At 46.5% G+C, this 27,296-nt stretch overlaps 1 protein-coding gene and 1 long non-coding RNA gene across 5 annotated transcripts; one reads left to right on the top strand and one right to left on the bottom strand.

Annotated features, from left to right (window-relative positions):
- The first annotated feature begins 827 nt into the window (after positions 1-827).
- Positions 828-25,491, top strand: PRKAB2 (protein kinase AMP-activated non-catalytic subunit beta 2). Of its 4 annotated transcripts, XR_008306436.1 has the most exons (9): positions 908-1,247; positions 3,286-3,572; positions 4,259-4,425; positions 12,431-12,524; positions 18,626-18,746; positions 18,878-19,011; positions 21,111-21,301; positions 22,240-22,308; positions 23,349-23,417. XR_008306436.1 is itself a non-coding variant. In XM_053247316.1 (8 exons), exons 2-8 carry the CDS (start codon positions 3,411-3,413, stop codon positions 23,424-23,426), a joined length of 825 nt encoding a protein of 274 aa, XP_053103291.1. In that variant the 5' UTR covers positions 828-872; positions 3,286-3,410; the 3' UTR covers positions 23,427-25,491. The 4 variants fall into 4 exon arrangements, 3 of the variants coding, with proteins under 3 accessions (XP_053103291.1, XP_053103290.1, XP_053103289.1); XM_053247316.1 differs by lacking the exons at positions 908-1,247; positions 21,111-21,301 and adding an exon at positions 828-872 and having other exon boundaries at positions 23,349-25,491; XM_053247315.1 differs by lacking the exon at positions 21,111-21,301 and having other exon boundaries at positions 917-1,264; positions 23,349-25,491.
- LOC128323706 (uncharacterized) lies at positions 2,243-16,759 on the bottom strand. Its single transcript, XR_008306437.1, has 2 exons — positions 16,069-16,759; positions 2,243-2,492 (listed from the first exon to the last, which is right to left on the bottom strand). It is a non-coding gene; the product is annotated as an uncharacterized LOC128323706 (long non-coding RNA).
- Positions 25,492-27,296: the final 1,805 nt, after the last annotated feature.

The following is a 27,296-nucleotide window of genomic DNA, read 5'->3' as shown; positions in this document are numbered from 1 at the left end:
CCTCGTTAAAGTGTGCTGGTAGGGCAGCAGTTATTATTTGTTAAGGGCAGATGAAGAGAGGAGAAAAAAGAGCAGCCGGAAGGAAAATTATTATTTTTAAAAACCCTCGAAGGCGAAGTGGGAAAGGCGGGAGGAACCCAGTGGGTCCCCTTCCAGCACCTTTCTCCTGTAGTTGCTCGGAGCAGCTGAAACAGACATGGCAGCTCTCCTCCACTGGGCGGAAGCCGCAGTCCGTACTGAAGAGCAAAAGACTAGCCCGCCCCACCCCAACAGCCTTTCTGCCTTTGCTCCTTTGACAAGTCGGCTCAGGAAGGGATTTCAAAACTGATGAAGTACCAGAGCCCCAGGAGGTGCAGCCGTGGCCATGCCAGCATCTTTTTCCGCAGGCTGCTTTATAAGCTAAGGGTAGGGGAATGCTCGTTTCTCCAGTTCTCCTCTTCCTGCAACAACCTCAATCTCCCCTAATAGTGCCAAATTCTCCAGTGCTTTAAACTCTGATTAAGAGTAACAATAATTCTCAGAGAAAGCCAGCTAAGCTAGATGGGGATAGAGAGCAACCAATAAACAGGGAGAGCGCATTTGAGTTCCTTCCTGACCGGTTCCTAACTCTAAGTTTGGACGTTTGCTGGTTTCATTCAACAAAAAGCAAGACTGCTTAAAGCATCGTGGGTTCTAGGCAGGCAGGCAGTCTACTCTGAACTGAACTCTCCTGCGGAGGGCTCCGACATGTCATGGTCGCGTGCCCACCCGCCAGCCAATGAGAGCCCAGGCAAAAGGGAGATGGGGAAAGGAGGGGAGGGAGGGAGAGAGCGCCGCGTGAATACTGTCTGGATTGGAAGGAAGGAAACTGGGAGTGAGGCTGCCGCTGCGGGGTGGGTTGGTTGGTTGGTTGGGGGGAAGGACTACCCCTGGCTCCCCCCACCCCACCCCACCCCCAGCCATTCCTCGGCCATGGGGCAGCAAAAATGTTTTTAAAAAAATGTAAATAAATACCGGGCTGGGCGGTGGGCAATGGGGAGTCATTTGATGTGTCTCTGGGGGGCCCTCGAGGCAGCAGGGCCCAAAGACAACGGCCTCCCCATGCCTAACAGTAGTTACGCCCCGTTTGCTTTTAATATAGCTCTTCGGAGCAGGCGTATATAACCTGCCGTGAGGGGAAGGGTGGCGTGCGCGTGCGCATTCGTTTTCTGCGTAGCCATTTTAGTAGGAGGCGGCGGAGTGCAGGGAGGACGGAAGCGGACCTCCAGGTAGAGGGAGGGAAACGGTGCGCCACACTGGTACCCCACCCCCGTGGGAATGGGAAGGGGCAGGGGAGAAGCTTCCGCTTCAAGTCTCCCATTCTCTAAAATTCCCAGACATTGCGGCTTCTTCGAGGGTGGGGAAAAGCTGCATAGTGTACCTGATTAGAAGCGCTGCCTGTTCTTGTTGCTTTGCACGCTTTAGGGCGGTGCTTTGACTTTTTGCGTTTCGTGAATGCAATTCCGCCTCGTGCTGGGGAGCACGTAACTTAGTGCCGGTTTGCACATCCAAGATTTGGACCTGTCACTCACTTTTAGTCTAGCCTACCTCATACGGCTGTTGTGAGGATAAAGGAGCGGGGAGAACCGTCTATGTTGCATTGTGTCCCTGGGAGGAAGGGTGGGAAATAAACATATAAACCTTGCATGGAGAAACGAGTACTGGGTGGGAGGGAGTTAAAAGGTGTATAAATGTGAGAACATGAAGCACCCAGGACTCAGTGTCTTCCTTTTTCCACCTGACATGGCAATTGCAATAAAGAAGTGTGTGTAGAATGCTTCTTCCCATCACTAGAAAATTACAGTTGGCCTTCACACAGACCTGTTGAGAGGGTGGGAAGGGGAGCTTCCTCCCTTGGATATATGTCATGAGCAATGGTACCTCTCATTTTGGAAGCAAATTACTGTGAGGGCTAAATCCTAAAAATGCTTGGAAGGACAGAGAAGTACAAAAACAAGGAAGGTGGGGACAGATTGCTGATTTTTAGATATTTGCAAATCTTGACATATATAACGATTTTACTTTTGGCTGTGGCAGTAGAACAAACAATGAAAACTATGCATGTGGCATACCCTCATGCTCAACTCTCTATTATTGACTGTCGCACATTTGGGAAATATAAATAAACAGAAACATCTAAACAGGCAGTGCGAAGACTTTTTCTGCAGCCTTTCTACCATGGTTTGAGATGACTGTAAATGTCAGAGTAGAGTAGAAACAAACCTACTGAAAACCTAAGTCAAGTCTTTATTGCCATTCAGAGCCATCCCAACCATGTCCATCCTCTTCTTAGTGCATTGTCCCATCCCTTTCCTCAGAGACACATGCTCCAGGGGCAGTACAGCCCAGGCCTAATTCTCAAATAGCTGAGCAACTGCTTTAAAAATGAGGTATTTTTCAGTGGGAATGTTGAAGGGGTGATGGTGGTGTCTTTTTGACATCTGTGGGCTGCTGTATTCCATTAGGACTTCATCCTGTAACACAAAGGAGGGGGGAAATTATCTGAGGAAAAAAAATCTTGGTATTTTTGTCAGCTGTGGAAAGGGCTTTTAGGAGATGACAAAATCTTTCTATTGTTTTGAGATGCTGACTGGTGATGCTGACAGAAAGTGCAAGTATTTGTTTCCCTTTTTCTTAAAGTGTTTCTCTTCCCGGTAAATAAAATTGCTTGTTTCTGCAAAAGAGGCTTTTGAAGTCAACATGAAATTGTTCTTAATCTGATTTATTATGGCCACAGCATAAGCAGTCTTTCCTCTGGTTTAAAGCCTACACTGACTTGATATTGCTCAGGCCTGTTGGTAAATGATTAGTTTGTATGTGGTGTATCTTCCATCCCATTTCATAAGCCATGTGCTTAGGGAATTCCAATCTGTCCTTTTAAGTTTACCTGCTCTTTTACTTAGAAACAGTATTATTAGTTATCTGTCTGTCCTCAGCTCTAATGAGATATCAAATACTTCTGAAAGTTGTTACCCATTTTTACCCTGTGAGTTTCCTTCATGTAAATGTTTTCCTTAGTGTTTGCCCCCCCACCCCACCCCCAGTCTTACAGGGTGATTAGAACTGGACAATTATTACTTTTCTTACTAATCCAAGCAGTAGCTTGTTTCAGTAACTGCAAAAATAACGTGAATGCTAGCTGATAATTGGATTCAGTTTTAGCACATTTTGACAAATAGGTGTGTAATGGAACAGAAGTAGCATTTGCCAGACTTCTGCATTATGGAAGAAGCTAGCAAAACCTCTTGGCTTTATCTTTCCCTCCAGATGCACCTGAAGAGGATGCAGTGCTTCCTTCTGGCTCTTGTAGGACTTGAAGATCAAGTTGTATCCTAGAGATTTGTCATTTGCGCACACAGTCTTCTGTCTTGCAGTCTTCTTGTAGTGCAGCCATGGGGAACACCACCAGTGAGAGGGGGTCTGGAGAGCGCCACAGCTCAAAGTCTCATCGCTCTGATGGTGCCAGCAGCTCTCACCATGCCAAGGATCAGCCACACAAAATCATGGTGGGCAGCACTGATGACCCCAACATCTTCAGCACCCATGACTCAAAGGTATAGTTGGCCTGACTCACTGTTCTTTCAGGGCTTATCTGCTCGTTTGAGTTGTTCTCTACTGATTGATGCTTCTGTGTTTCCTCAAATACCTGGTAATTAGTTCAGACAGCAGCATTTATATTTCCAATATGCATTGGTGTCATTTTGAATTCACAGAATTATAATTTGCAAGGGCTAGGTGGGTATATCCAGTCCTAACACTAAAGCCCTGCTGTATAACAGAATCCTCCTCACTTAAGCTTCTCCCTCCATCATTTAACCCATTTAATATATGTGTCTTCACTACATAACAGGGTTTTTCTAGAAGGGGCAGTACAGAAAATAACCACAAGGGTAGATCAGGATGCCGTAAGGGCAATTTTTATTAATTGCCTCAAGAAAACTGCTTGTGTTTTTTAACTGTGAGAAATGAATCTTCAGAAACACACCAAGCAAGAGGAGAGTGTGCTTGAACACTGAGCCCTCATGGCTGTGATGCCTGAAGAGGAATTTACTGTCCTTGTGAACAAAATATTGTCTCTAAATTGCTGCTATCTTCAGCGGGGCTGGAACAATCTCAGGATCTTGCTTGCTCAGGTACCTGATGATGTGAGGCTGGTGTCTAGGATATGAAAATATTTTTGTCATAGCTCTGGTGTACTGGAGCACTAGGCGAGAATGCAACTCTTGTCTTCCTACTGCAGCTTCCTGGAGAAAAGGATTTTGTGTCATGGCAGCATGACTTGGATGAGTCAACCAAGCCAACCCAGCAGGCTCGTCCTACTGTCATCCGCTGGACTGATGGAGGCAAGGAAGTTTTCATCTCTGGATCCTTCAACAATTGGAGCACAAAGATCCCCCTCATTAAAAGGTAAAGAAGGGTGGTGTGTGACTTTTAAGTTGACTGAAATTCTGTGCATGTGTGTCTGTGTGCCTTCCCCTTCTCTCTCTCCCCCTGCCCAGTGCTCCAATTGTACATGGAGCAAATGCTAGCCAAAATCATGAAGCCCAAACTAAGTCTGAAATCTGATGTGATTTGGAAGTGAATCATACTGAAAGAAATGGGACTCAAAGCAGTGTTCCCTCTAACAGGGATTCCCAGATGTTTATAGCTCCCAGAATCCCCAGCTGCAGTGGCTTTTGCTTGGGGATTATGGGAGTTGTAGTCAATGACATCTGGGAGTCCCTGTTAGAGGGAACATGGGCTCAAGGGCCATTTCACACATGCATACCTATTGCTCGCACTGAACATATGAACCTCAGGTATTGAGTTTTGAAGTGACAATTGAGTGATATGTTCTATTATAAAGTTCTATTTGTGATGAATTGCAGGTGGGGGACTGAGGCAGTGAGAGTAGAGGCTTGTCTAAGCGTCTAATGCTTGTGAAGTTGAGAGGAGATTTAAATCAGGTACTTTCCAGCTTCCTGGTGCCAAATGATACTAACTCCCAAGTAGCATCAAGTGATGAGGTGGTTGATCAGTGGTTGCATTATCTTTCCCATGGGCTTAGCCTTTGAGTCGTGTTTTACCCCAGTAGAGATCAGCCTCTAGACCTGAGTTTTAGCTGCTATAAACTCACCATTTTAAAACAGCATGTTTAAAGCATAGACATAGTCGGAAGATTGATACTTCTACTTTTTCTCCCAAAGAGACACAAACAAACAAAACAAACCACCAACCGGGGTAAGGATTGGAGATATTTCTAATCAATTCCAGATGTTTTTTGATGTGATTGGTGTAAATTATACGTTTGTTTCTTCATAACACTGAACACAGGACAAGACTAACGGAAAATTGGTGGAAGGTGACTTGATTAGAACATGTATTGCAGGGATTTTGAAATCAATGGGTAGTTACAGTCATTTTCTTAGCCAGGAGAAATCCATTTACATCTTGTTGCATGTTAGACTAATTCTTATTCTAGTCAGCTAATCTCCCTCTTCTCCTGTCCTCATATCACTTCTTGAACATGTTGCTCAATGCTAACAATAACATATCTTTTCTCCCCCCCCTCCCCCCGTGTTCTTAGGTCATCCAGTGACATGTAGGTTGTTTTCCTAGACATGCTTGGTCAGACAGGAAATAGTCTTATTTTTTGAGGTTAGCTTCCTGCCACCAGGTGGTGCCAATCCTCAGTTCTGTTCCTGCCTTGCTAGAGTCAGCAGTGTGTTCCAAGAACTCCAGCTTTTTTTCTCTTTTCAAGCTAGTCTCCATTTGGTTTTCTCTCTCTTCCCCTTCTTATCCCACCGCCCCCCATAGATTGTGCGAGGGTGGGAAGGGAGCCATATATTATCTATTTAATACCAAAAATTCAATCCTTTTTTGTGTTTGCTCCTTCAATTTGGCTAAGTAGTTTTACTTTCATTTTCCCTTGGTCTTCCCTTGCTTTGGAGGCTGCAGCTTCTCTCATCCCTCCTCCTGAATGGAATTATTCCACATGGGAGAAATGCTTCAGGGGTTCCTCCCTGAGGGGAGAACCAAACAGCTCAAGTGGCACCAAAAGAATAATGATAAAAAAGAGGCTTCTAAGAAGAAGGAACAGGGAAAGCATCCAAGGAAAGCCAAGCCATTGCTCTCTCTGAGGTTGGGCAAGTGCCTGCTAGGGCAAGCAGGGTGGGCACAGAGAACTTCCTGCCGCCACTTTCCTCCTCATGAGGAGACCTTGAAAAGAGCAACAAAAAGCCACACAAAGCCATGCCACCATCCTCTCTGAGGCTTAGTAAGCCAGCAGTGTGTGCACAGAGAACTCATCGCTGCCTCTTTCCTCCTCATGAGGAGACCTTGACAAGTCCTCCAAAAGCCGCACCACTGTCCTCTTGGAGGCTTAGTGAGTGCCAGTGGTGTGTACAGAGAACTTCCCACCACCTTCTGCCTTCTCACGAGGAGATGCTGGAAGGGAAAAAATGGCACAGAGGCTGAGATCCCCATGGAATCGTCCATGCTGGAGAGACTGGTGATACTCCCACGCATCTGCCACCAAGAGTGGCTCTAAACCTGGCCACACAGGAGCCAACCACATGTACTCTCCCCCAGCACGGCACAATACGCCTCCAGTGGGGGAAATACTGAGGATTCTGCCAGTTCTGCCCTGGTGCCTCAGAAACCGCCCCCTCCTCTGCAACAGCACGCACATCCTCAGGAACATCCAGATGGCAAAGTTCCTGCACCAAAAACTGAGTAATCCCCTCTCCCACCTCAGGAGCCCTGTCCTACCAGACTTGACAAACTGGCTGAGGGAATGTATTGCAAGGGAAGGCGTGGCTCAGCGCATTCTTCCCCAGCCTACCAATCCTCCCCAACCCAGCAGCTGCTGACATGCTGCCTGGTTGCTGGCAACCTAGGACTGTACTGGTGACATACTGGCAAGTGGCATTCTTGGCCCTGTTTTTACAGTGATTAAAGAAAGGGAAAGACTTCCTCTTTTCCATATATAAATAGCTCTGGGATCTAATGAAAGGAATCCATATATCTCTGATGGGGCAGGCCTTACCCCAATCCAGAGTTGAAGTTTCCCCCTCCAAACTGGTCGTTCCTCCTTAATGGGTCTCAGCGTTCAGGTCTAAAGGTAGGCCTACACCCAGATGGTTACCTATCTTTTAAAAGGGTTCCAGCCTTCAACTTGCTGGCCTTGTCCCTTGAATGACGAAAGCATGGATTGTTCTCATTCAGTAACAAAACGAGGACAGTCTCCCATTCAGACCATTCAGGGTGGCGCGCGCACACACACACACAAACTCATACACCTGGCCTTAGCTTCATATCAGTGCACTGAACACACCAACCTGGGCTGTATGAAGTTCAAGGGCCTGCTAACTACCAAGGCACACTCAGAGAGTATATACAACTGCAAATATTCTTGGCCGAGAAGCCCTAAATAACAGACATAGTGGTATTATGTGGTACTTGGAGTACGTGTGTTTTTTTTCATGTTCGGGCCACTGCAACCTAAAGCTAATCAAAGTAAAGGTCTTTGTCCTTTTTACAGCATCTTTGAGAGGTAGTAAGTGAGGGGCCCTGGCATTTTGCAGACTCTCTGTGTAAAAGCTTAAGCAAGCTGACTGGTATTGTAGGAAAAAGTTAACTTGAGCATACACAGAGCTCTCTCAGTAGAGCAATGCATTCTTGATAGAAATTGACTTTCTTCACCTGCACATTCTCACCATTCTTCAGAACATAGTCACAAGAACAAACAAGCAAACACAAGAATAGCACATGTATGTAGTAATTCAGAATTGGTTGCCCTCGTATGGATAATCTTTTCCCAGAATAGGGTATTTTTCTCCTAGTGTTTTCCCACCTCACACTAAAAAAGCAGGTGTGGGCTACTTCCTCGGATGGCTTTTAAAGAGACCTCAACATATTTATGGAGGGCAGGTCTATCAACGACTCCTAGTCTGTTGTCTAGGCTATCACCAGCCTCTGAGGCATGATGCCCCTAAATATCAGTTGCAGGGGAACAACAGCAGGAGAAAGTGCATACCTTTGCCTGTGGGCTTACCAAAGGCATGCAAGGGGCCTCTGATTGAGGCAAGATACTGTACTAGATGGGCCTTGGGCCTGATCCAGCAGAGCTGTTCTTTTGTTATGTGTTTGATAGTTTGGGCTTATGCTGCCTGCGAGAACAGATAAAGCATATATTCAGAGAGCTTAACATTCGCATAAGGAAGGACAATGATCATTTAAGGAACTTATTCTCTACATAAGTTGTGCCTCACTAGAAAGTCACCATGCTGGGTTTGAGGTTTTTCTCCTGGTGTGTCACTGAAGCAAGCAAGTTTGTACCATACTGCCACCTTGCGCCCACAGCATTCTCAGGATCCAACATAAGTTCAGCTTTCAGATAGACACTGACCGCATGGGGAGGCTCATCTAGTTCAATTCCTCCAGAGTCAAAATGCTCACCTGGGTGTAAATGCTCACCTTCCTGGTGCAATGGAAATGTTGGAGACAATCTTTGCCTCCTTTCTATAGAAGTGGACAACTTTGATAGGGATGTGCACGGAACTGGCAGGCACCAGTTCGATGGTGGGTGATAACTTTAAAGGCAGGGGAGGATTAACGCCCCCTGCCATGTTTCCCCCGCCAGCGCTTGATTTCTTAAAAGTCTGTCAGGGTGCCAGTGTAGCTCCCTGCCTCCCTGTTGTCCCCTTTACCAGATGTAACGGAAAGTACTCGATGTGCTCGCACACATCGGGTGCATGTGCACAACGTGCACAGGTGCATGAAATACTTCCGGTTACATCCGGTAAAGGGGGCAGTGGGGCGGCAGGGAGGTACGCTGCCACCCCAATGGACTTTTAGGAAGAGCCTAAAAAGGCCCTTTAGGGCCACAAGTCTCTGCTTCTGATCAGACTTTTTTCGGGGCTGGCTGCACTGAGTTCCTCAGCCCCCCAATCTGGAAATGTTTGGACAGTAAGATCCTTTGCTCCACTGTTGGATTGGTGTCTGGGTTGCCTTGGGACACTTATGTTCTTTTTGGGACACAATGTCTTTTCAAAGGGCTCAGCCACACTTGCAGAAAGGGAAAGCTGGTTCTGGTCCATCTTTCCCGCTCTTCATGGCTCCATCTTCATATCCCCCAGAGAACACCAGCCTTCTGGCATCTCCATTTTAATACCCGAAGCTCCCAATCAATTCTCTTTTTCTTGCACATTAGTGGGATGCGTCAACACGACAGCAACATTTACCTTGCGGAGGGAAGTTTACCCCAATGACTGCAGACTTGTTTTTTTACTAGCCTGGAACTCCTTTTTTCCAGGGACAATCTTTTTTTATAATGTCCCAACTCTTTACAGGTTGTTTAAAACAAAAGAAAACCACTTATTGGTCTTGGAGCAATCAATTCCTGCTCCCTCCCCATTGTAGAAAAGGTTTTTCTAGCTATCAGTTCCACTGGTACTCATTCTCTTGGACAAACTAACCACAGGTAAGTGAAGGATTGTTTTTCTGGGTCTCTGGACCTGCCATTCGTGGATCTGGGCCACTGCTTGATGAGGGACCCCTTGCTAGTGGCTGGCCCATTGGTGCAGTCTACGCCATTGCAGGAAAATGATTTTCCAGGGCACCACTTTCCATCCTTGAGCCTCGAAGCAGCGCTTTCGCTGGGATCTCATTCGGACCCCTGGTGTTTGTCCCTCTTGGGCTCTTATCCTGTAGGGTCCATGAAGAGTGATGCATCCTCTGAGCTGACTCTCTGGTCCTCAAGTGGACCCTGTCTTCCTACCTACAACAAACTTGTCCTTCCCAGGATGTGATCCATCCTTCCTTCTACCAGGAGGCCATAGTTCGGGTGGCTGAGCATCCGCTTGCATGCAGAAGGTCTTGGGTTCAATCATGGGATCTGCCTGAAACCAGCCTCCTGCCTGAAACCTCGGGAGTTGCTGCCTGTCAGAGTAGACAGTACTGGCCTAGATGGACCAATGGTCTGTCTTGGTATTAACACTGGCTGGACATGCGTTTGGACCTGCCCATCTCCAATGCACCAAAGCATTTTGTCACGCAGACTCCCTGTTTTGTGTCCTCTCATCCTGCCTTCCTGGGTGCCAAGATCTCACAAGGCATCTTGGTGACCTGGATTGAAAGGGCATCTTCACCTATGATTCACTTAACCAACTGGTTCCCATGTACATCACAGCACACTCTTTCCGTAGCGCCTCTACCTCAGTGGCCTCCCCCACTGACACCCCGCTCATAGATACTTGTTGACCACCTCCCCCCTGCATCAAGCATTACACAATCTCCTCCTTTCAGTTATCCCAAGCCACCATCAGCCACTCTGTCCTACAACAAATTATCCAACTACATCCAGTCCCACCCATACAGGATCAGCTTGGCCATGTCCCATATGTTACTGGATGACCTACGGACACTGGGGAAAAGGAACATTGGACTTACTGTAAAGGGTTCTTTTCCCCAGGGTTTGTAGGTCATCCGACCCGCCCTTGGATGTAGATAGCTCAGCTCTCCCCTTGGAAGTATGGGATTCCCGTATCTTGGGTGGATATGGCTCTCAGGTCACACAGTTGATAAGGGTTCACCTCCCTAATATTATTCCTGTTTGGATGTATGTATGTTTTTAACACCTCTGGTTCTTCTAGGTTCCTTTTCTCTTTCGCTACTTATGTATTACTCTTCGCAATAGTAATGGAACTGGGGATTGGTAGGCACCACCTGGTGCCTGCAGGAAGTGGCAGGAAGCTAATCTCAAAAAATAAAACTATTTCCTGTCTGACTGAGCTTGTCTAGGAACACAACCAACATATCACTGGATGACCTACGAACCCTGGGGAAAAGAACCCTTCATGGTAATGTTTCTTTCTATCATTTATACATGCATATAATTGGGTTTTCTTTCCTCACAAATATGAATATGTAAATTAGCCCTTACTTTCAGATAAATATGGTTAGAATTTGAATGTAAGGTCATATTTGCTTATAGTATTGCTAATTTGATCACCCACCCATCCCTGTTAAAGTCTTGGCTTATTTGTGATGGTGTAATGTTTAGAGTGTTAGACTAGGACTTGGGAGACCTGAGTTCAAATCCCCAATCAGCCATGAAACTCACTGGGTGACTCTGGGCCAGTCACTTATCTCTTCGCCTAATCAACCTATCTCACAGGTTTGTTGTGAGGATAAATATAACCATGTACACTGCTCTGGATTCCTTGGAGGGAGAATGGGAGATAAATGCAAATAAACCCCACTGTAGCTGACACAATTGTGTAGGTTTGCTACTTATTCTATACTGTCATCTTCTTGTCCATCAAGCAAGTTTCCTGCAAGAGCTCCTAGTATGTTTTCTGCAAATTCCTCTTTACAGAGCACCTGAGTGGCTCACCTGTCCTCCTGTGCCCTTTCTCTTAACCATCTGATGCAGGGGTAGGCAACTTTGGCTCTCCAGCTGTTGCTGAACTACAGTTCCCATCATTCCTGGTCACAATAAATTGTGGTCGGGGATGATGGGAGTTGTAGTTGAACATCAGCTGGAAAGCCAAGGTTGCATCAGATGCTTTCAGCCCTCTTCTAAATCTTTTTTTTTTTTAATTCTCTCCCAGGGATTCCTGGGCATAGGCTCCTAAATTGTATGGTAGCATAGGTTCCTGACACCTATGGCCTGGTCTCATTAGGCACAGACAAGACAAATGGCTAGTAGTAAGGCAGAAGGGTATGAGGGGCTCAGTAAATGATAGCTGGAAGGAAAAGACACTTGATTCCTCCCTTTTGGGTGTTTAAAGCATCTGCCTAGGTCCCACCACGTCCTTCTCCCCAACCTGTCAGCCCGACAGAGCCTGCCTGGGCAGAGTAGCTCCTTCATTCTCCACTCCGTAGATGAGTTTGTGGTGCTAACCTCTGTCCCTCTTGCTATCAATAGCTATACTGGGACAGATATTTAGGAATAAGTGGGTAGGCAGGGCAGTTACTTATCATCCCAGACAAATGGCAATTTGCTCAGTTGCATTTACTTCTTTCTGGTCTTTTCTGTAAATTCTTGCCCTGTGTGGGCCAATTCCCTGTTTTGATCAGCTTGTGAATTTCCATGATGGATCCTGGGCTGCTTTTTCTCTGGGCATCTCTTTCCTGTGCGATCCACTTTGGTTTTCACAACCTCCTGTGTGCACAGTTTGTGAGCCAATGGTGGTTTTCCTCTTTCAGCTCCTTGGTGGAAGGAGCCTGTGCTGACTCCTCTTCTCAGCTGTGACTGTTGCCATTTATCTTCACCTTTGCCTCCCTCTCTCCTGCCACCCACCCATGTGTCCAGACTATGCAGTGGGTACATGAACCTCAATAGGCAGTGCAGTGGGTGCATGAAGCTATAGGGTGCAGTTTCTTAATGAGCCTTGTGCATTGCAACTATCACTCCCTCTACTTTCAGCCACAATGACTTTGTTGCTATTCTGGACCTGCCTGAAGGTGAACACCAGTACAAGTTCTTTGTGGACGGCCAGTGGGTTCATGACCCCTCAGAGGTAAATCCCTTTCCTCCCTGACCAAGTCCTGTGTTTCTGGGAGACCCTTCTGCCCCTTACCATATTTTCAGGTGAAGTCTGTGTGGGAGCTCAAGTGAAGTGGGGTTTTGCATTATTGTTGCTGGTCTCCATCAAGCTGTATTTTCATGGTGTAGGCTGGGAGTTGTAGGTAAATGCACTGTTGGTAGCTCTTGACCATTGCAAGGGACAAATGGGATCTTTAAAACTCAAAAATAGCCAAAGTTCCAGTTTAGGTATAATCAGCAAGTACTGTGTGGTCTCTTCACTCAAGTTGACAAGGGAGCAACCAGTTATCACAATTGTCCTTCTAGCTTTGTTGGAGGATTTTGGCTGGTTCTTTTGATTCCTTGTTCTGAAGAGTCAAATCTATGGCAGTTATTTGGTTTCTGAATTAATGTAGTTCTCCCATAATACGTATTTATATTTTACCACCATTCTGACTTATGTAGTTTTTATGACTGATTTTATGTAGGGCTGTGCGAGCCACCTCCAAGTTGAGCTGGTTCGCCTTCGGACTGGATTGGCTGGTTTGGAACCAGCTCAAAGGCCTACTGGCAAAGGGGATTCCTTTACCAGTAAAGAGCAGGGGAGGGCTTTGCTTTTTATGGTAGTAAAAATAAGAACTCACAAATCGCATTGGTGGCGGCTGCAGCAGCTACAGGGGTGGGGGGAGTGGCGGGGGCTCCCCCAACCCCTGCTGGCCTCCCCCAGAGTCTCCTGGCCTGGTTCGGGCTCGAACTGGGCCTCTGCGCAGACACGGAGGCAATTTTTTAATCTCTGCACATACGCATGGGCCATTTGCATCACCATGCAAATGAGTGGTGATGCAAATGGCCCATGCTCATGCACAGAGGTTAACAAAAAATGGCTTCCACGCTTGCTCAGAGGCCCAGTTTGAGCCCAAACTGGGCCAGGAGACTCTGGGGCAGTGTTCCCTCTATCAGGGATTCCCAGATGTTGACTACAACTCCCAGAATTCCCAGTTGAATCCTTTTGCTTGGGGATTATGGGAGTTGTAAACAGCAGCATCTGGAAATCCCTGTTAGAGGGTATACTGCTCTGGGGGAGGCTGGCAGGAGGTTGGAGGAGCCTCTGCCACCCCCCTCCCTGCGGCTGGCACCAGCACTGCCAGTGCAACTTGTGAGTACCGGTACTTATTTTTACTGCCATAAAGAGGGAAGCCCCACCCGCCATCCTTCGAGGTCTGGAGGGGATTAAAACCAAGCCTTCCTGGGCCAGTTTGGATCTAGTCCGCATTCGAACTGAGCCAGGAAATTCGGTTTTGTGCACATCCCTAATTTTTTGTTCTTCAGTACAGTTTGATTTAAAGAGATAAAGTATTTTTACATGTTGATTTTCTTCTGGTTTTGTGAATGATCTGATTCTTGCATTGTATGTATTTTACTATTGAGGATTTTTCTTCTGTTTTTAAGTAAATGGCTATGGCCTGAGTTTAGAATATTGAGTATGTTTGTTTTCAGTGTTGGTGTGTGAAAGACAGTTTATTAATAAGCCTGAGGTAAACTGATGAGAGAGTCAGATTCCAGATGTTCATTTGAGAGCAGGAAATGGCAGTACATAGAGTTTACAATTTCACTCTCTGAATCTTGAATTTTATCCACTTCTCGGCTGCTGGGTGAGGACATCTCATGTGGATTATCCTCCTCACATGCTCCAGAGGACAGGACAAACAATCTAGGCAGAGCCTTTAAAAGGCGGGAGAGGATAGCCCTTTCCAGTTTAGTTTGTCCTGCTTCGCTCATTTGTTTCCAGCTGCCTTCTTCTAGCTCTCCCTTCTAGGCCTTTTTTCCTTTTCTTTCCCATTCTTCTGTGCTTGTCTCCTTTTCTGCCTGGAAAGTTCTTCAACCCTTGTCTCTACCTCACTAAAAAAAAGGTAGAGAGAGCCCTTGGTTTGTTCCTTCCCTCTCTGTTGTGCTCTCCCTTCCTCTCTTCTCTCCTTCCCCCGCTTTTACCTCATGGACCTGAAGAGAACAGGCATTCTCCACGTTCTTATGCTTAAAGGAAAGAATCCAGCACCTCAGCATGGAAAGCTACTCCTCCATGCTGTGCAAATGTGCGCCAAAGCTTTGGGACCGCCGTGACCCATGCAGTCCACGCTGGAGCCAGACAGGGCAAGGCTCATCCAGAACTCTGAAGAGGCCCACGGATGACCCGGTGTCTTTGGTGACCTGTGCTAACAAGCACTTCCATCCCTTGCCCCCCTCAGAGCCTCAGAAAGAACCTGACATCATCCTGCAGGAGGCCGTTCCTGCCACCCCTGTGGGCCCAAACACACTTCCCAGAGAAGGGAGTCTTCCCCCCACCCTCCCCCGCTGCAGGTCCGAATGGGTGAGGTCAGCTGCAGCTGCATGCTCCCTCTCCTTTCTGCTCCAAAGCACTCCTGCCTCCAGCCGGCAACAGCAACATCCTGCCACCGGTGCGGCCTGCAGGGCAAGGAGACACTACACAGCTGCCTGTTCTGCCACGTCTGGCTCTGCCTTCACTGAATCCTGGGGGCAGCGGAGCCCCCAAAACTCCACCTCCACTGACTCCAGCTCCCTTTGATGACAACACAGGTGCTGCTCCAGCCCCAGCAGCCCCAGTACCAAGAGGATCAGTGAGTCCATGGCCAGTCAGCCCTTCGTTCCCCCTTCGTCCTGTTCTGCCCAGAGGGCCCAGCCAGCTTCCTGCAAACCCAGCTGCCACCACCCTCCCCAAAGATATGTCCATTGCCTGGCAGGCTTGGTTTGCTTACAATGGCCTCCGTTACCAGTATGCAGTCCTTCTGATTGACCTCTCCTCTGTGCCTTGGATCTTCATGAAGACTCTGGCCCCCCTGGTGGCCCACGTACACCTTCAAAAGATCAGGGTCTTCGCTTTCCTTGACAATCCCTTGGTCCAGTAGCCATCTCTCCCAGAGAGACCTCAACACGACACTCTCAATCCTCACCTCCCATGGTTTCCTTGTGAACATGGTCAAAAGCAACTTGATTCACTCCAACAAGTTCTTGCACCTGGGAGTTATCATGGACACCCTGACCGATCACCTCTTCCTCCCTCAGGACCAGATAGACAAGCTCTAATCCCTCATTCAGCAGGTCCTACTTGCAAGATCAGTCTCATTACTCTCTCTGGCCCAACTCGCGATAGTACCCTGGGTTCCTGCCCTCAGTGCCAGATCTACTCAGCCAGGGCCCAGTACTGCACCATGATCTGGCTTGGTTCAGGCTTGCTGCCTGGCAACTAAACACAACCTCCTAAGGTGATATGGTTACATCCCCAAGGTCTTAGACACGATCCTTGCCTCTATACGGTCCTCGACTAACTGCATTTACCAGGCTACCTGGCGGGTTTTCCTTTGCTGGTGCCACCAATGCAGCACAACTGGACAGCTGTGGAATTACTCGACTTCTCCCCACAGGATGGCCTGGACAAGGGATTTGGGGTGAATACCATCAAGTGGCACGCGGCTGCCCTTGTTCCTCTCCTCTCCCCGTCCACAAGTAGAAACGTCCAATCTTACCTTCACTTAGTCGCTTCCTTTGGGGTGCCATGCTGTCTTTTCCTCCAGTGGTCCACAGATTTTCCTCCTGGGAACTCCACAAAGTCCTTCGAGTCCTTCATGCTCCTCCCTTTGAACCCATACAATCTGTTCCACTGCGGATGCTTTCCTTCGAGCTCATCTTCCGTATCGCCATCACTTCTGCCAGGAGGATCTCGGAACTCAGGGCCCTCTCTGTGAATCCTTGACTCTGTGTCTTCTCCCACAACTCTGGCTGATTCTCGACCCATTTGTTCTCCTGAAAGTCTCATGAGTCTTACACAGGTCACAAGTTGTAGTTCCCCCTTCCTTCTGTCCCAGGCCTACTGCACCCAAGGAGAAACAGTGGCATAAACCTGACGTACATTGTTACCTAAAAATCTGTATCTTCAGGACTTCTGCTTTCTGGTCAAAAGTGTCTCTTTTTGTTTTGTTTCTCCCAGCCACCATGGGCCAACCCTTGTCTTCCTCTGCCTTGGCCCATTGGATCAAGACGTGCATTGCGCTGACGCCCAGCATCTTCCACCTCTTTTGCAAGTCACAGCCCATTCCACTTGTTTGGCAGCCACTTCTGCAGCCTTTTCCACCAATGCCCCCTTGGATGAAATCTGCAGGCCTGCCATGTGGTCCTCTCCTTCCACTTTCACGAGACACTACAAGTTTGATCTCTTCAATTCTGCCCAGGCCACCAGGAGTCCTACAACAGGTCCTTCCACTCCAGTAGATGGGGACACTCCTGCTTGTGGTATCCAGCTGTGGCATGTCCCACGTGAGATGTCCTCATCCAGCAGCTGAGAAAGGAGCATTGGTCACTCATTGTGAAGGCTTCTTCTGGCTGCTGGTGTTGAGGACATCTTGACCCACCCTTGGGTGTCCACGGCTATTGGTCAGCATTTTTTTCTTTGTTTGCCTCTTCCCTCACTCTCTGTGAATGTGTTTGCCTGTTGTTTTTTGTGCCTATTTGTTCTTACTTGTTCGTTTCCTAGAAGCTTGGCTTGACCAAATAGAACTGGGAGGGGCTATCCTCTCCCACCTTTTAAAGGCTCTGTCTAGATTGTTTGTCCTGCACTTTGGAGCATGTGAGGAAGATAACCCACATGACATGTCCTTGACACCAGCAGCCAGAAGAAGCCTTCATGGTGAGTTACCAATGCTCCTGTTACTTCAATAATCTTTACCAAAACCGTAGGGATGTGCAGAATGTTCCGACAGCGAAATGTTTTGATTCGAAAAGGGGCGCTTCGAGTGTTTCAAGTTTGAAACAAAACACCCTTTAAATAAAGGGCCTGTTTCGAGCTCCGAACAGAACAACCTCTTTTTGATCAAACTATTTTGAGGCCTGCTTTCCCCCTTACTGATTGGTTTCCTGTCACTGGCTTACAATTGGCTTGCGATCTCTTTGCTTCTTGGTTGGCTTGCTATCATACAAATCAAATCCTGTAATGGGCAACTGTGTTCCCATTGACTGGGGGCAGGGATTGGGGAACACAAAAGGAGAGAATTTCAAAATGTATGCAAAGGGGAAGCAGCTTGCCTAGGGAGCAAGAGTTAGTTCGAATCCCTGCTGGTGTGCTTCCCAGACTGTGCCTAATAAATTTATGTATTTGTAGTCGCCTATGTCGAGCAACATCCGCCTAACGGCGCAGTGGGGAAATGACTTGATTAGCAAGCCAGAGGTTGCTGGTTCAAATCCCCGCTGATATGTTTCCCAGACTATGGGAAACACCTATTTCGAGCAGCAGCAATATAGGAAGATGCTGAAAGGCATCCTCTCATACTACACAGGAGATGACCGTGGTATACTCCTCCTGTATTCTACCAAAGACAACCACAGGGCTCCCCCATGGGATCCTATGGGTTTGTTTTTTAACAATTAAAAATTGGTTTAAAATTGCCTGATTGCCCATTTCTTCTTGTGGGTTGGGTGGTAGGTAGCACCAATCATGCCCTACCACCCAACCCACTTTGGTGTCCCTGGGAGCTACCCATGAGAAACAGTGGGGTGTAGTTTACCCATTGTTCCCTATGGCAGGAACACTCAAAACATTTAGAGTTCGTTCATTTGAAACACATTTTAGCCATTTGCTTTTTTTTTTTTTTTTTAAGCTTAAAACACAAAATCCATTTGGTGCACATCCTTACAAAACTGTGTAAGGTAAATCATTATTATTGCAGATCCTGTCTCCATTCTGCATATGAACTAAAGTCAGAGAGACTGGCATAACTATGGCCATTAGAGTTGATGACTGAGGTGAGATTTGAACTGGTGACTTTCTAAAACAACGCCCTCAGTATACCAGCAAGAACTGGAACTGATAATGTGAACAGGATTAGGGTGGCAACGTTTAACTGCACATGCATTCTGCTATTGTATTTTGGGCTGTTCATATACTGAAGGCCTCCCCAGGAAGGAGTGTATCTACTTCTGCACCTTTTTACTTCACAGACGTGACTTTGATGTTTCTGTGTGTATCAGGGGAGGATTGGGGACTTGGATTGTGAATGCAACATATAGCCTTATCTCTGTTCTGTTTTTCAGCCAGTAGTCACCAGTCAGATGGGAACAATTAACAATCTGATTCATGTCAAGAAGTCTGACTTTGAGGTGTTTGATGCTTTAAAGGTAGATTCCCTGGAAAGTTCAGAGACTTCCTGTCGAGGTGACTTTCTTTTGTGATTGGTTTGAACATAATGCTGGTGTTTTTCCTTTCTTTTGTGACTTTCTTTTGTGATTGGTTTGAACATAATGCTGGTGTTTTTCCTTTCTAACAGTCTTTTTATGTTTCAATAGACCTTTCTGGCTCCCCTCCTGGAATTTATGGCCAAGAAATGTATGTGTATCGTGCTGAAGAACGTTTCAAATCTCCACCAATTCTCCCTCCCCATCTCCTCCAGGTCATCCTTAACAAGGATACTAATATTTCAGTAAGTACTAATCTCTAATTGTTCTACAGAGAATAGGTCCTGAAGCATTATGGGAAGTGCAACCTCAGTCCAAATAGCATAGGCCTTGACAATTTTTCTTTGGATCTAGGAGCAGACTCATTTTTCAGTCTTCAGGGTTTCAGGAGTTCATAGGGCTGGGAAAGACTCCTGTCTGAAACCTCAGAGAGCAGCTGCCAGTCAGCATATGTAAAGAATAATGAATTAGATGGACCAATAATCTGATTCATATGCTCAGCCATGTGAAATGAACATGGAGATCAGATCTGAGATGAGGCTACACTGGGTGTTACTCCACTGCAGTTAACTTGGGCAGCCAGTTTGTAATCAAAGTGACCAAATTCACTAAGACAAGGCTAGAACAAATTTACTTTAGCAGGAATTTTAGCATATGTTTGCTAAAATAAATGTTTTCACTTGTCTCTGAATGGCTTTTTAAAAATAAACAATCAGCTACAGGAAGGTATGCATCTACAAGATAATCAAGTGTCAAGTTACAAATCTACTTAAAAATCGATCATATTAGAGGAAGCAACATAATCAAATCAAAAACGTGTTAGAAAACAGAGCTTAACCTAGAAATTTAGTTTGACTATTCATTAGGACTGTAGCATTTAGTTGGTTAAGTGAATTGATTAAAAGCCTCTTGAGTTACTAAAAATATACACCCTGATTATATGGGTAGCAGATTTTAAATTGTTAATTCTAAACTCAGTGAGTAAGTAGTAACCTCATTGAACACAGCGGGACTTATTTCTGGGTAAAGATGCATAGGACCTCTTCAGAATGAGTCTGAGAGATGGGAACACATTGTCTTCAGTCTATGCCTGAGGCACTTATGTGCAACCCAGAAGCTGTTATCAGAAGGCCTAAAGTTCTAGTTTTGAAAGACTTACAAACTTACACTTATTCTTGATGACATTATTATTTCTTGTTTACACCGTCAGACAGGTGTTATTGGCTCGTTTGTTTTATCCAGACATTGAGTCCTTCCCAAGGACCTGGGATGTCAGAATTTTGTTATCTATGTTGTTGCTGTTATTATAGATATTCTCGCAGAATATAGGCTGTTCCCAGTAAAGCTGCTTTTTGTAATTGGCTGATGGTGATTTCTGTGGCTCCTATGGTGTTGAAGTGCTCTTCAAGTTGTTTTGGAATTGCACCTAGGATGCCAATTACCACTGGGATTATTTTGGTCTTTTTCTGCCACAGCCTTTCCATTTCAATTTGTAGATCTTTGTATTTGGTGATTTTTTCTATTTCTTTTTCTTCTATTCTGCTATCCCCTGGTATTGAGCCCCTGGTGGCGCAGTGGTAAAACTGCTGCCCTGTAACCAGAAGGTTACAAGTTCGATCCTGACCAGGGGCTCAAGGTTGACTCAGCCTTCCATCCTTCTGAGGTCGGTAAAATGAGTACCCAGAATGTTGGGGGCAATATGCTAAATCATTGTAAACCGCTTAGAGAGCTTCGGCTATAAAGCGGTATATAAATGTAAGTGCTATTGCTATTGCTATTGCTATGTTGATTATTTTAACTTGTTTTTCTCTCTTCTCGACTACAGTTATATCTGGTGTATTGTGTGGCAGATGTTTGTTTGTTTGTAGTCGGAAGTCCCATAATATTTTTGCATCTTCATTTTCTACCACTTTTTCAATTTTATGGTCCCACCAATTTTTGGCTACTGGTAGCTTGTATTTTTTTGCAGATGTTCCAGTGTATCATCCCTGCTACCTTGTCATGCCTTTGTTTGTAGTCAGTCTGTGCGATCTTTTTACAGCAGCTGATTTAGGTGGTCCACGGTTTCATCTGCTTCTTTACAAAGGCAGCACTTGCTGTTTGTTGTTGATTTTTCAACTTTTGCACTTATTGCATTTGTTCTTAGTGCCTTATTATTTCTTGTTTACACAGTCAGACAGGTGTTATTGACTGGTTTGTTTTATCCAGACATCGAGTCCTTCCCAAGGACCTGGGATGGCTGGATTTTATTATCAATGTTGTTGCTGCTGTTATAGATATTATTTATTGTTGTTGTTGTTGTTGTTATCATTATTAAATTTATTTATATACTGCTTTTCAACAGAAAAGTTTTTAAAGCCGTTTACATGGGTGTGGGGGAAGCAGCTGGTTCCCTGTCCCCAACGGCTCACAAATCTAAAAAGAAACACCAGGTAGATACCAGCAAAAGCCACTGGAAGAATGCTGTGCTGGTATGAATAGGGACAGTTGCTCCCCACCCCCCGCTAAATATAAAGAGAATTGCCATTTTGCCTGGTAAGTGGAGGATGGCATTGGAGGGATATTTCTTTTAAAAAGAATTTATTTTGTGCTGTTCCTTCAGCAGCGGAGAGAGTTTCTGGAGGAGGAGGAGGAGGAGGAGGAGGAGATGGGGAAAGCGCTAGCCTCTGCAGCCTGTTGAATCAGGGCTTCTGCGTGGAGCATGGTGGGGAGGGGGGCATTGGCGCAGCGGGTACGGTATTAAAGTCCCTGTTATAATGACTTTAAAGAGTCTCTCACTACTGCCCCTGAAGATGAAGCAAAGGAGAGCAGTGCTGAGGGAAAATATGCCGCTCTGCTGGTTCCAATCCCAGCCAGTGGACAGCGATTTCCCAGAAGGGAAGAAATGGGTACTGCTCTTTTGAGGCACCAGCAGTAGAAGCAACAGGTAGCGTGGCGAGTGGCGGTGGGGAGAGATCCCTGGCAACTGAGCCAGTCCTCCGTTTCTGGCTTTTCTGGCGCTCCACCTTACTTCTGTTGCTCCTTCAGCGCTGACCAGTTTCTGGTTGCTCCTCTTCTTAACTGGAAGAGGCAAGTGCTGAGCTGGGGGCTAGAGCATCTATCTCATCTCCAGCACAGCACTCATCGGGGAGGAGATGAACCACAGAAAGCCAGTTGTTGCTGCCAGAGTGCATCCTGGAAGGCAGGGGAGGGAGCTATGACCCCTGAGCTAGGCACCATGATAAGATTTCTAGGTGCCGTTTCAAGCTCGTGCCTAGGATTTGTCGAGCCTGGGTAATAGTAGCTTGTTGGTTCCAAACAACTCAGTGTCTGAAGCTCAAACAGTCTGAGGGGCATGTCCAAGATAATCTGTCATACATATGGCTCAAACTAAAGACGTTGCAGGCATCCAGTAAGAGAACAGAAATGCACACTTGGGGAGTCGGGGAGGGGAAATGATGTTTTTTCCTGACTGTCATTTTCTTCAATTTCAGTGTGACCCAGCCCTCTTGCCTGAGCCAAACCATGTCATGCTAAATCATCTCTATGCACTGTCCATTAAGGTAAGCTCAAGGCCAGGCAGCCTGCAGTGGCTTGCCTGGAGAGAAGTCTTCTTTCTGCTGTTCCTCCTTGGAACTTAAGTCCAACTGATTGAACATCCCCATCTCCCCTTTTTTATTCCTCCCATGCTGTGCAGCATGTTGCTAGTCTGTGCTTTGTTCTTTAGTCCCCTGCAAATGTGAGTGAGGGGCCTGGAAACCAAGTTTTGTGAGGAACAGTTTAAGGAGCTCAATATAGAGAAGAGAAGACTAGGGGGATATATGATATTTGAAGGCTGCTAGCTGAAGGGCTGCCGCATCGAAAAAGGAGCAGACTTGTTCACTGCTGCTCCTGAGGGCAGGACTAGAACCAAGGGGCTGAAAATACAAGGAAGAAGATTTAAGCTAACAATGAGGAAGACTCTATTCACTCTGAAGAGCTCTTGGGCAGTGGAACAGCCTGCCTCGTGTAGTGTTTGGCTCTTCTTGTGTGGAGGTTTTCAAACAGAGACTGGACAGCCATCTGTCACTTTCCTGCTCTGAGCAGGAGGTTGGACTAAGAAACCCCCAAGGACCCTTCCAACTCTAAAATTCTGTGGCTGTATGCGCATGGAGGAAATTGTCTCTTTGCCTAGTCCTGGCTTTCAGCAGAGCCACAGGCAGGATAGCAATTATAGAGGGCAGTGCGCAGAAAAAGTGCAGGTCGCCTCATTGCAAAGAAAAGTTTCAACAGAAACTGCACCTAGTGCCTGAGGCTCATTTCAGAGTCTCCTTTGCTTGATCTCTGTCTTGGCTGTTCTGTATCTTAAGGGTTTGACTCTCCTCCCTAATGTTCTACTTTCTTCCAGCTTGTCATAAGGGCCGGTTTGGCAGTCATTTAGGACAAGGCATGGATGAGGGAGTGAGGAAAAAGAATGAAGTTCAAGTTATGTTTTTAGACCCTTCACATGGGGTTCCATCTGCCATAGCAACTCCTGTTCAAAACTGCACCACTTGTCAGCTGCTCTCTCTGAGCAGTAACCCATCTTCTTTGACTGTGTTAATGTTGCTCTCTCCTCCTGTAGGATGGTGTCATGGTGCTCAGTGCGACTCATCGCTACAAAAAGAAATATGTCACTACCCTTCTCTACAAGCCCATCTGAATTGAGCCTCTTCTTCACCATGGGACACATGGAGACTGCTGCTTTGTCTGTGCCCACTGGAATACAAGCAGGCATTGAGAGGCAGTCTACTTCTAGACATTTCTGGCAGAGGGAAATGCTCTGTATGATGCCAGCCCCTGTCTTAGTCTTGCAGTCTGATTAAGAACCACCTTCAATGATGATTGACATTCAACTTGCACCTCTTAGTGGCACAGAACTGGTAACACCAAGTTGTTGGATGCATTATCTCTCACACACTGCAAATTATGAAGAAAGTGCTTTAACTTGGGGACTGTTAAGGAAAGATAGAACCTCAAGTCTCCCTTCCTTAACGGTCAGTCCCGGATAGCCTCCTGCAATCCTCCCACCCTTGAGAACTTCCTAGGAATGGAAAAAAATTGAAGCAGAGAATGGTAACTCCTTATTTCAGTTGGCCCCGGGAGAAGCACCTGTTCCCTGCCATCCTGATAGTTGTATGTCATCGTCGTCATCACTTTCAACTTAGATGCTTTACAGTTAGAAGAAGAAACAATTCCAAGGCAGGGCTTTTCTGCAAGTAATGGAGGATGCGTCTTATCAGTTGGTATTAATCATATTGTTAATATGGAACCTCCAGATTTAGAGGTAGTATACCTGTGAATAGCTGCTGTTGAGGAGCAACAGCAGGAGAGGACTACCTTCAAGCCCTGCTGGTGGGTTTCCCAAAGACATCAGGTTGGCTATTGTGAGGAAGAAGATGCTGGACTAGATGGGCTGATCCAGCAAGGCTGTTCTTGTGTTCTTCCAATCTGCCACTGAGGGCCAGTCACATTTGCAGCCAACAGTATGGTTTGTCAGATTGTATCTTGTTGAAGCAGCTGTTGCACGATTTGGTATGTGTAAGGAGGACACCTGAGTCCTACCCACTCTTGCCAAGGGATGTTTTTGTCCTTTAAGACATCAGTTAGGTTCTGCATGCAGTACCTCTATGGAGTGGGAAGCATGGATGTGCGTTTCGTTTCGGATACAAAACGTTTTGTGCACAAAACAGGCCGTTTCGGCTGTTTTGTAGCCAAAACAAAACACCCAATGCTCAAAACAGAAAATTTTGTAGCCAAAACAAAACGTCCCTGTTTCGGATACAAAATGTTTTGTTGTTTCAGAACGCCATTTTGCAATCGCAGAAAGTCTTTCTCCTTCAGTCTCTGTTTTGAGTTTTGACATCTGTTTGAATTTCCAGCCCTTCCAGCTCGCAGATTGGCCAGTGAAAGCATGGGCTGATCTGCTGGCAATTGCCTCCTTATTCCTTTTAAGGAAGTTTAAGGGTAAAATATACCCTCATTGCCCAGTGGGGCAGTGTGCATTTCATTGCTGTGTGTAGATCAATTGCATTTCTGGGTGGGGGGATGTGCATGTGCATGTGCATGACCTTTGGAAATCTGCCTGATTTTTTCCAAAGCTCTGCTGTTGTTGATGTGTGATGTTGATGTTATTTGGGGTGGATTTGGGGCAGAAAGGGGGCTTTGGGGGCAGAAGAGTGGTTCAGATAGTAGTGCCCCAATGGGTGCCTGCTGCCATCCAGAATTCCAAAGGAATTGGGGAAAGGGCTGATTTTTAAAGAATTTCTGAAGTTGACATGTCTTTGGGGCAGATTCAGAGCAGAAAGGGGGCCTGAGGGGCAAAACAGTGGGTTGAGTGGCAGTGCCCCAAGGGGTGCCTGCCACTTGCCCTATTCCAAAGGAATAGGGCAAAGGGCTGATTTCTTAGGAATTGTTGAAGTTTATGCTTCTTTAAGGTTTCCCCCCCCAGGGAATAATGGAGGTTTCAGAAGACCCATAACTCCACCTGGGGGGCACTGGGGTAGCAGGGAGCGAGTGGTGGTGTAGTGCACACAGGGTGCCAACCACCCCCATGGGTTGCTAACCCATGGGGTGTTGGGTTCTGTTGTTTCTTAGGTGTTCTGAGTATAGATTCTCTGGTAGCATATGAGATTTTCAACGACAAACCATGAATCCACTCTCATATGCTACCAGAGAATCTGAATCTACACTCAAACATCTCAGAAACAACAGAACCCAGTACCCCATGGGTTAGCAACCCATGGGGGTGGTTGGCACCCTATGTGCTCTACACCACCACTCGCTCTGGGCCACCCTGGTGCCCCCCAAGTGCAGTTATGGAGCAGGAATTATGGAGGTCCATCATTCCCTATGGGGAAGAACTTTACAGATGCGCAAACTCCATTACATCTTTAAAAATCAGCCCTGTGCCCAATTCCTTTGAAATAATTCTGGCAGCTTCCATCCCCCCACTGGGCACTACCACCCACCCTACTCTGTTCTGGGCCACCCCTTTCCCCCCAACATGAAGCTATACTTTTGCTGAAACCTCCATTCTTCCCTATGGGAAAAATCCTATACTTCAAAAATTCACCAAAAACCAGCCCTTTGCCCAATTCCTCTGAAATTTGGGTGGTAGTTTCCACCCATTTGGCACTACCACCCCCACCCACTAGTTTTTCCCCAGGGCCATTTTTCAAAATCCAAAACGTTTCGGATTTGGATTTTGCAATTTCGAACAAAGAACAAAATTGGGGTGTTTCGGATTGGCTGATTCCGAACAAAGAACAAAACGGGGGTGTTTCGGATTCAGGCCAAAAACAAAACAGTAAAAAATACAAAATGCGCAACCCTAGTGGGAAGTGGCTGCAATAATAGAAGTAGTGACTCTGGTCTTGCTGAATCAGACCAAAGATCCATCTAGTCCAGGCAGCTGCCCCGGGAAGCTTTTGAGCATGGTGGGATGATGGGAATCTCCCCTTTTTTGCCTCCTGTTTCTGCTAACCAAAGATATACTGCCTCTGAACACTAAAGCCCCATTTTAAGCTGCCATGGTAAGTAGCTATTTGATAGACCTATCCTCCATGAATATGAGTGTTTACACATTTGAGAAGCACTGCTGTGTGCCTCCCTTTCCCAACGGTTGACTGTTTATGACTATTAACTGGCTATCACTTGCCCCTGGCCCACTCAGATTTAGGCCTAGCCCTCTGCCACTGTAAGAAATACCCCCATGAATGAACCAAGTGTAGCTCCTGGCCTCTTAAGGCCCACATGAGGTATTAGAGAGGTTTTGGCTTAGGGCATGTAGCCACTGAGAAAGGAGCCTGCTCCATCTCCTCAGCAATCCTAAGTTTATGGAATGGAAGGGCTTGCCTGTTTTCTGCTTCAGCCTTTGGACATGTCTAGGACTCTTTTGATGCTAGTCCTTCTCCCTGGCCAAACAGCAACGAGTGTGCATTGTTTTGGGCCTATGGATTCTTGAGCTGGAACAGACTTCCTCCAGCCCAGGATTTTGGGATTCCTTGTTCTTAACACAACCTGCAATAGTTGCCTATCCTGCCTGGGTCTCTGCCCAAGCTGGGGATTGGAGGTAGAGATGGGATGGGAGAGCATCACCATTTTACACAGTTGCACTTTATCTGTTATTATTTAGACCCTTGGCTAAATAAGCATTTCAAAGCTTGAGCTGTGTGCTTCTTAAGGGCTGGGGTTTGCACTAGTATGCTGTGTTTTCTTCCATTGACTGGAGCTTCTGTGCTGTGTATAGCTTAGCATGGCCTGCCTTCTGTGTCAGAGCAGCCTGCCTTTCTGCAGGAATACCATGCTGCAAGAACAGCCGTGTTCCATTAATGGAGAAGGAGCTAAAGGAATGAGTGGGTTATCTCCCACTAAGGTGAAGAAATGTCCCTCTGATGGTGGGTGGGGGGGCGGCAGTTCTTACATATTGTTAGCCCTCTCAGCTGTTGGAGAAGGCATGGCTTTTATGTGTTGCATTGGCCAGTAGAAGTTTGTTTCAGATGGTAATTGCTTTCTGGTGCCATGCTAAGAC

Source organism: Hemicordylus capensis, chromosome 4 (assembly GCF_027244095.1).
Source record: "Hemicordylus capensis ecotype Gifberg chromosome 4, rHemCap1.1.pri, whole genome shotgun sequence".
NCBI lineage: Eukaryota > Metazoa > Chordata > Lepidosauria > Squamata > Cordylidae > Hemicordylus > Hemicordylus capensis.
The sequence above is the reverse complement of the archived record's forward strand: the minus strand, read 5'-3'. Positions and strand labels throughout refer to the sequence as shown.

Coding starts and splice junctions, on each gene's coding strand:
- PRKAB2 (XM_053247316.1), top strand. CDS start 3,411: ATGGGGAACACCACCAGTGAGAGGGGGTCTGGAGAGCGCCACAGCTCA. Junction 3,573..4,258: donor TCAGCACCCATGACTCAAAG/GTATAGTTGGCC, acceptor TTCCTACTGCAG/CTTCCTGGAGAAAAGGATTT. Junction 19,012..22,239: donor ACAAGGATACTAATATTTCA/GTAAGTACTAAT, acceptor CTTCAATTTCAG/TGTGACCCAGCCCTCTTGCC.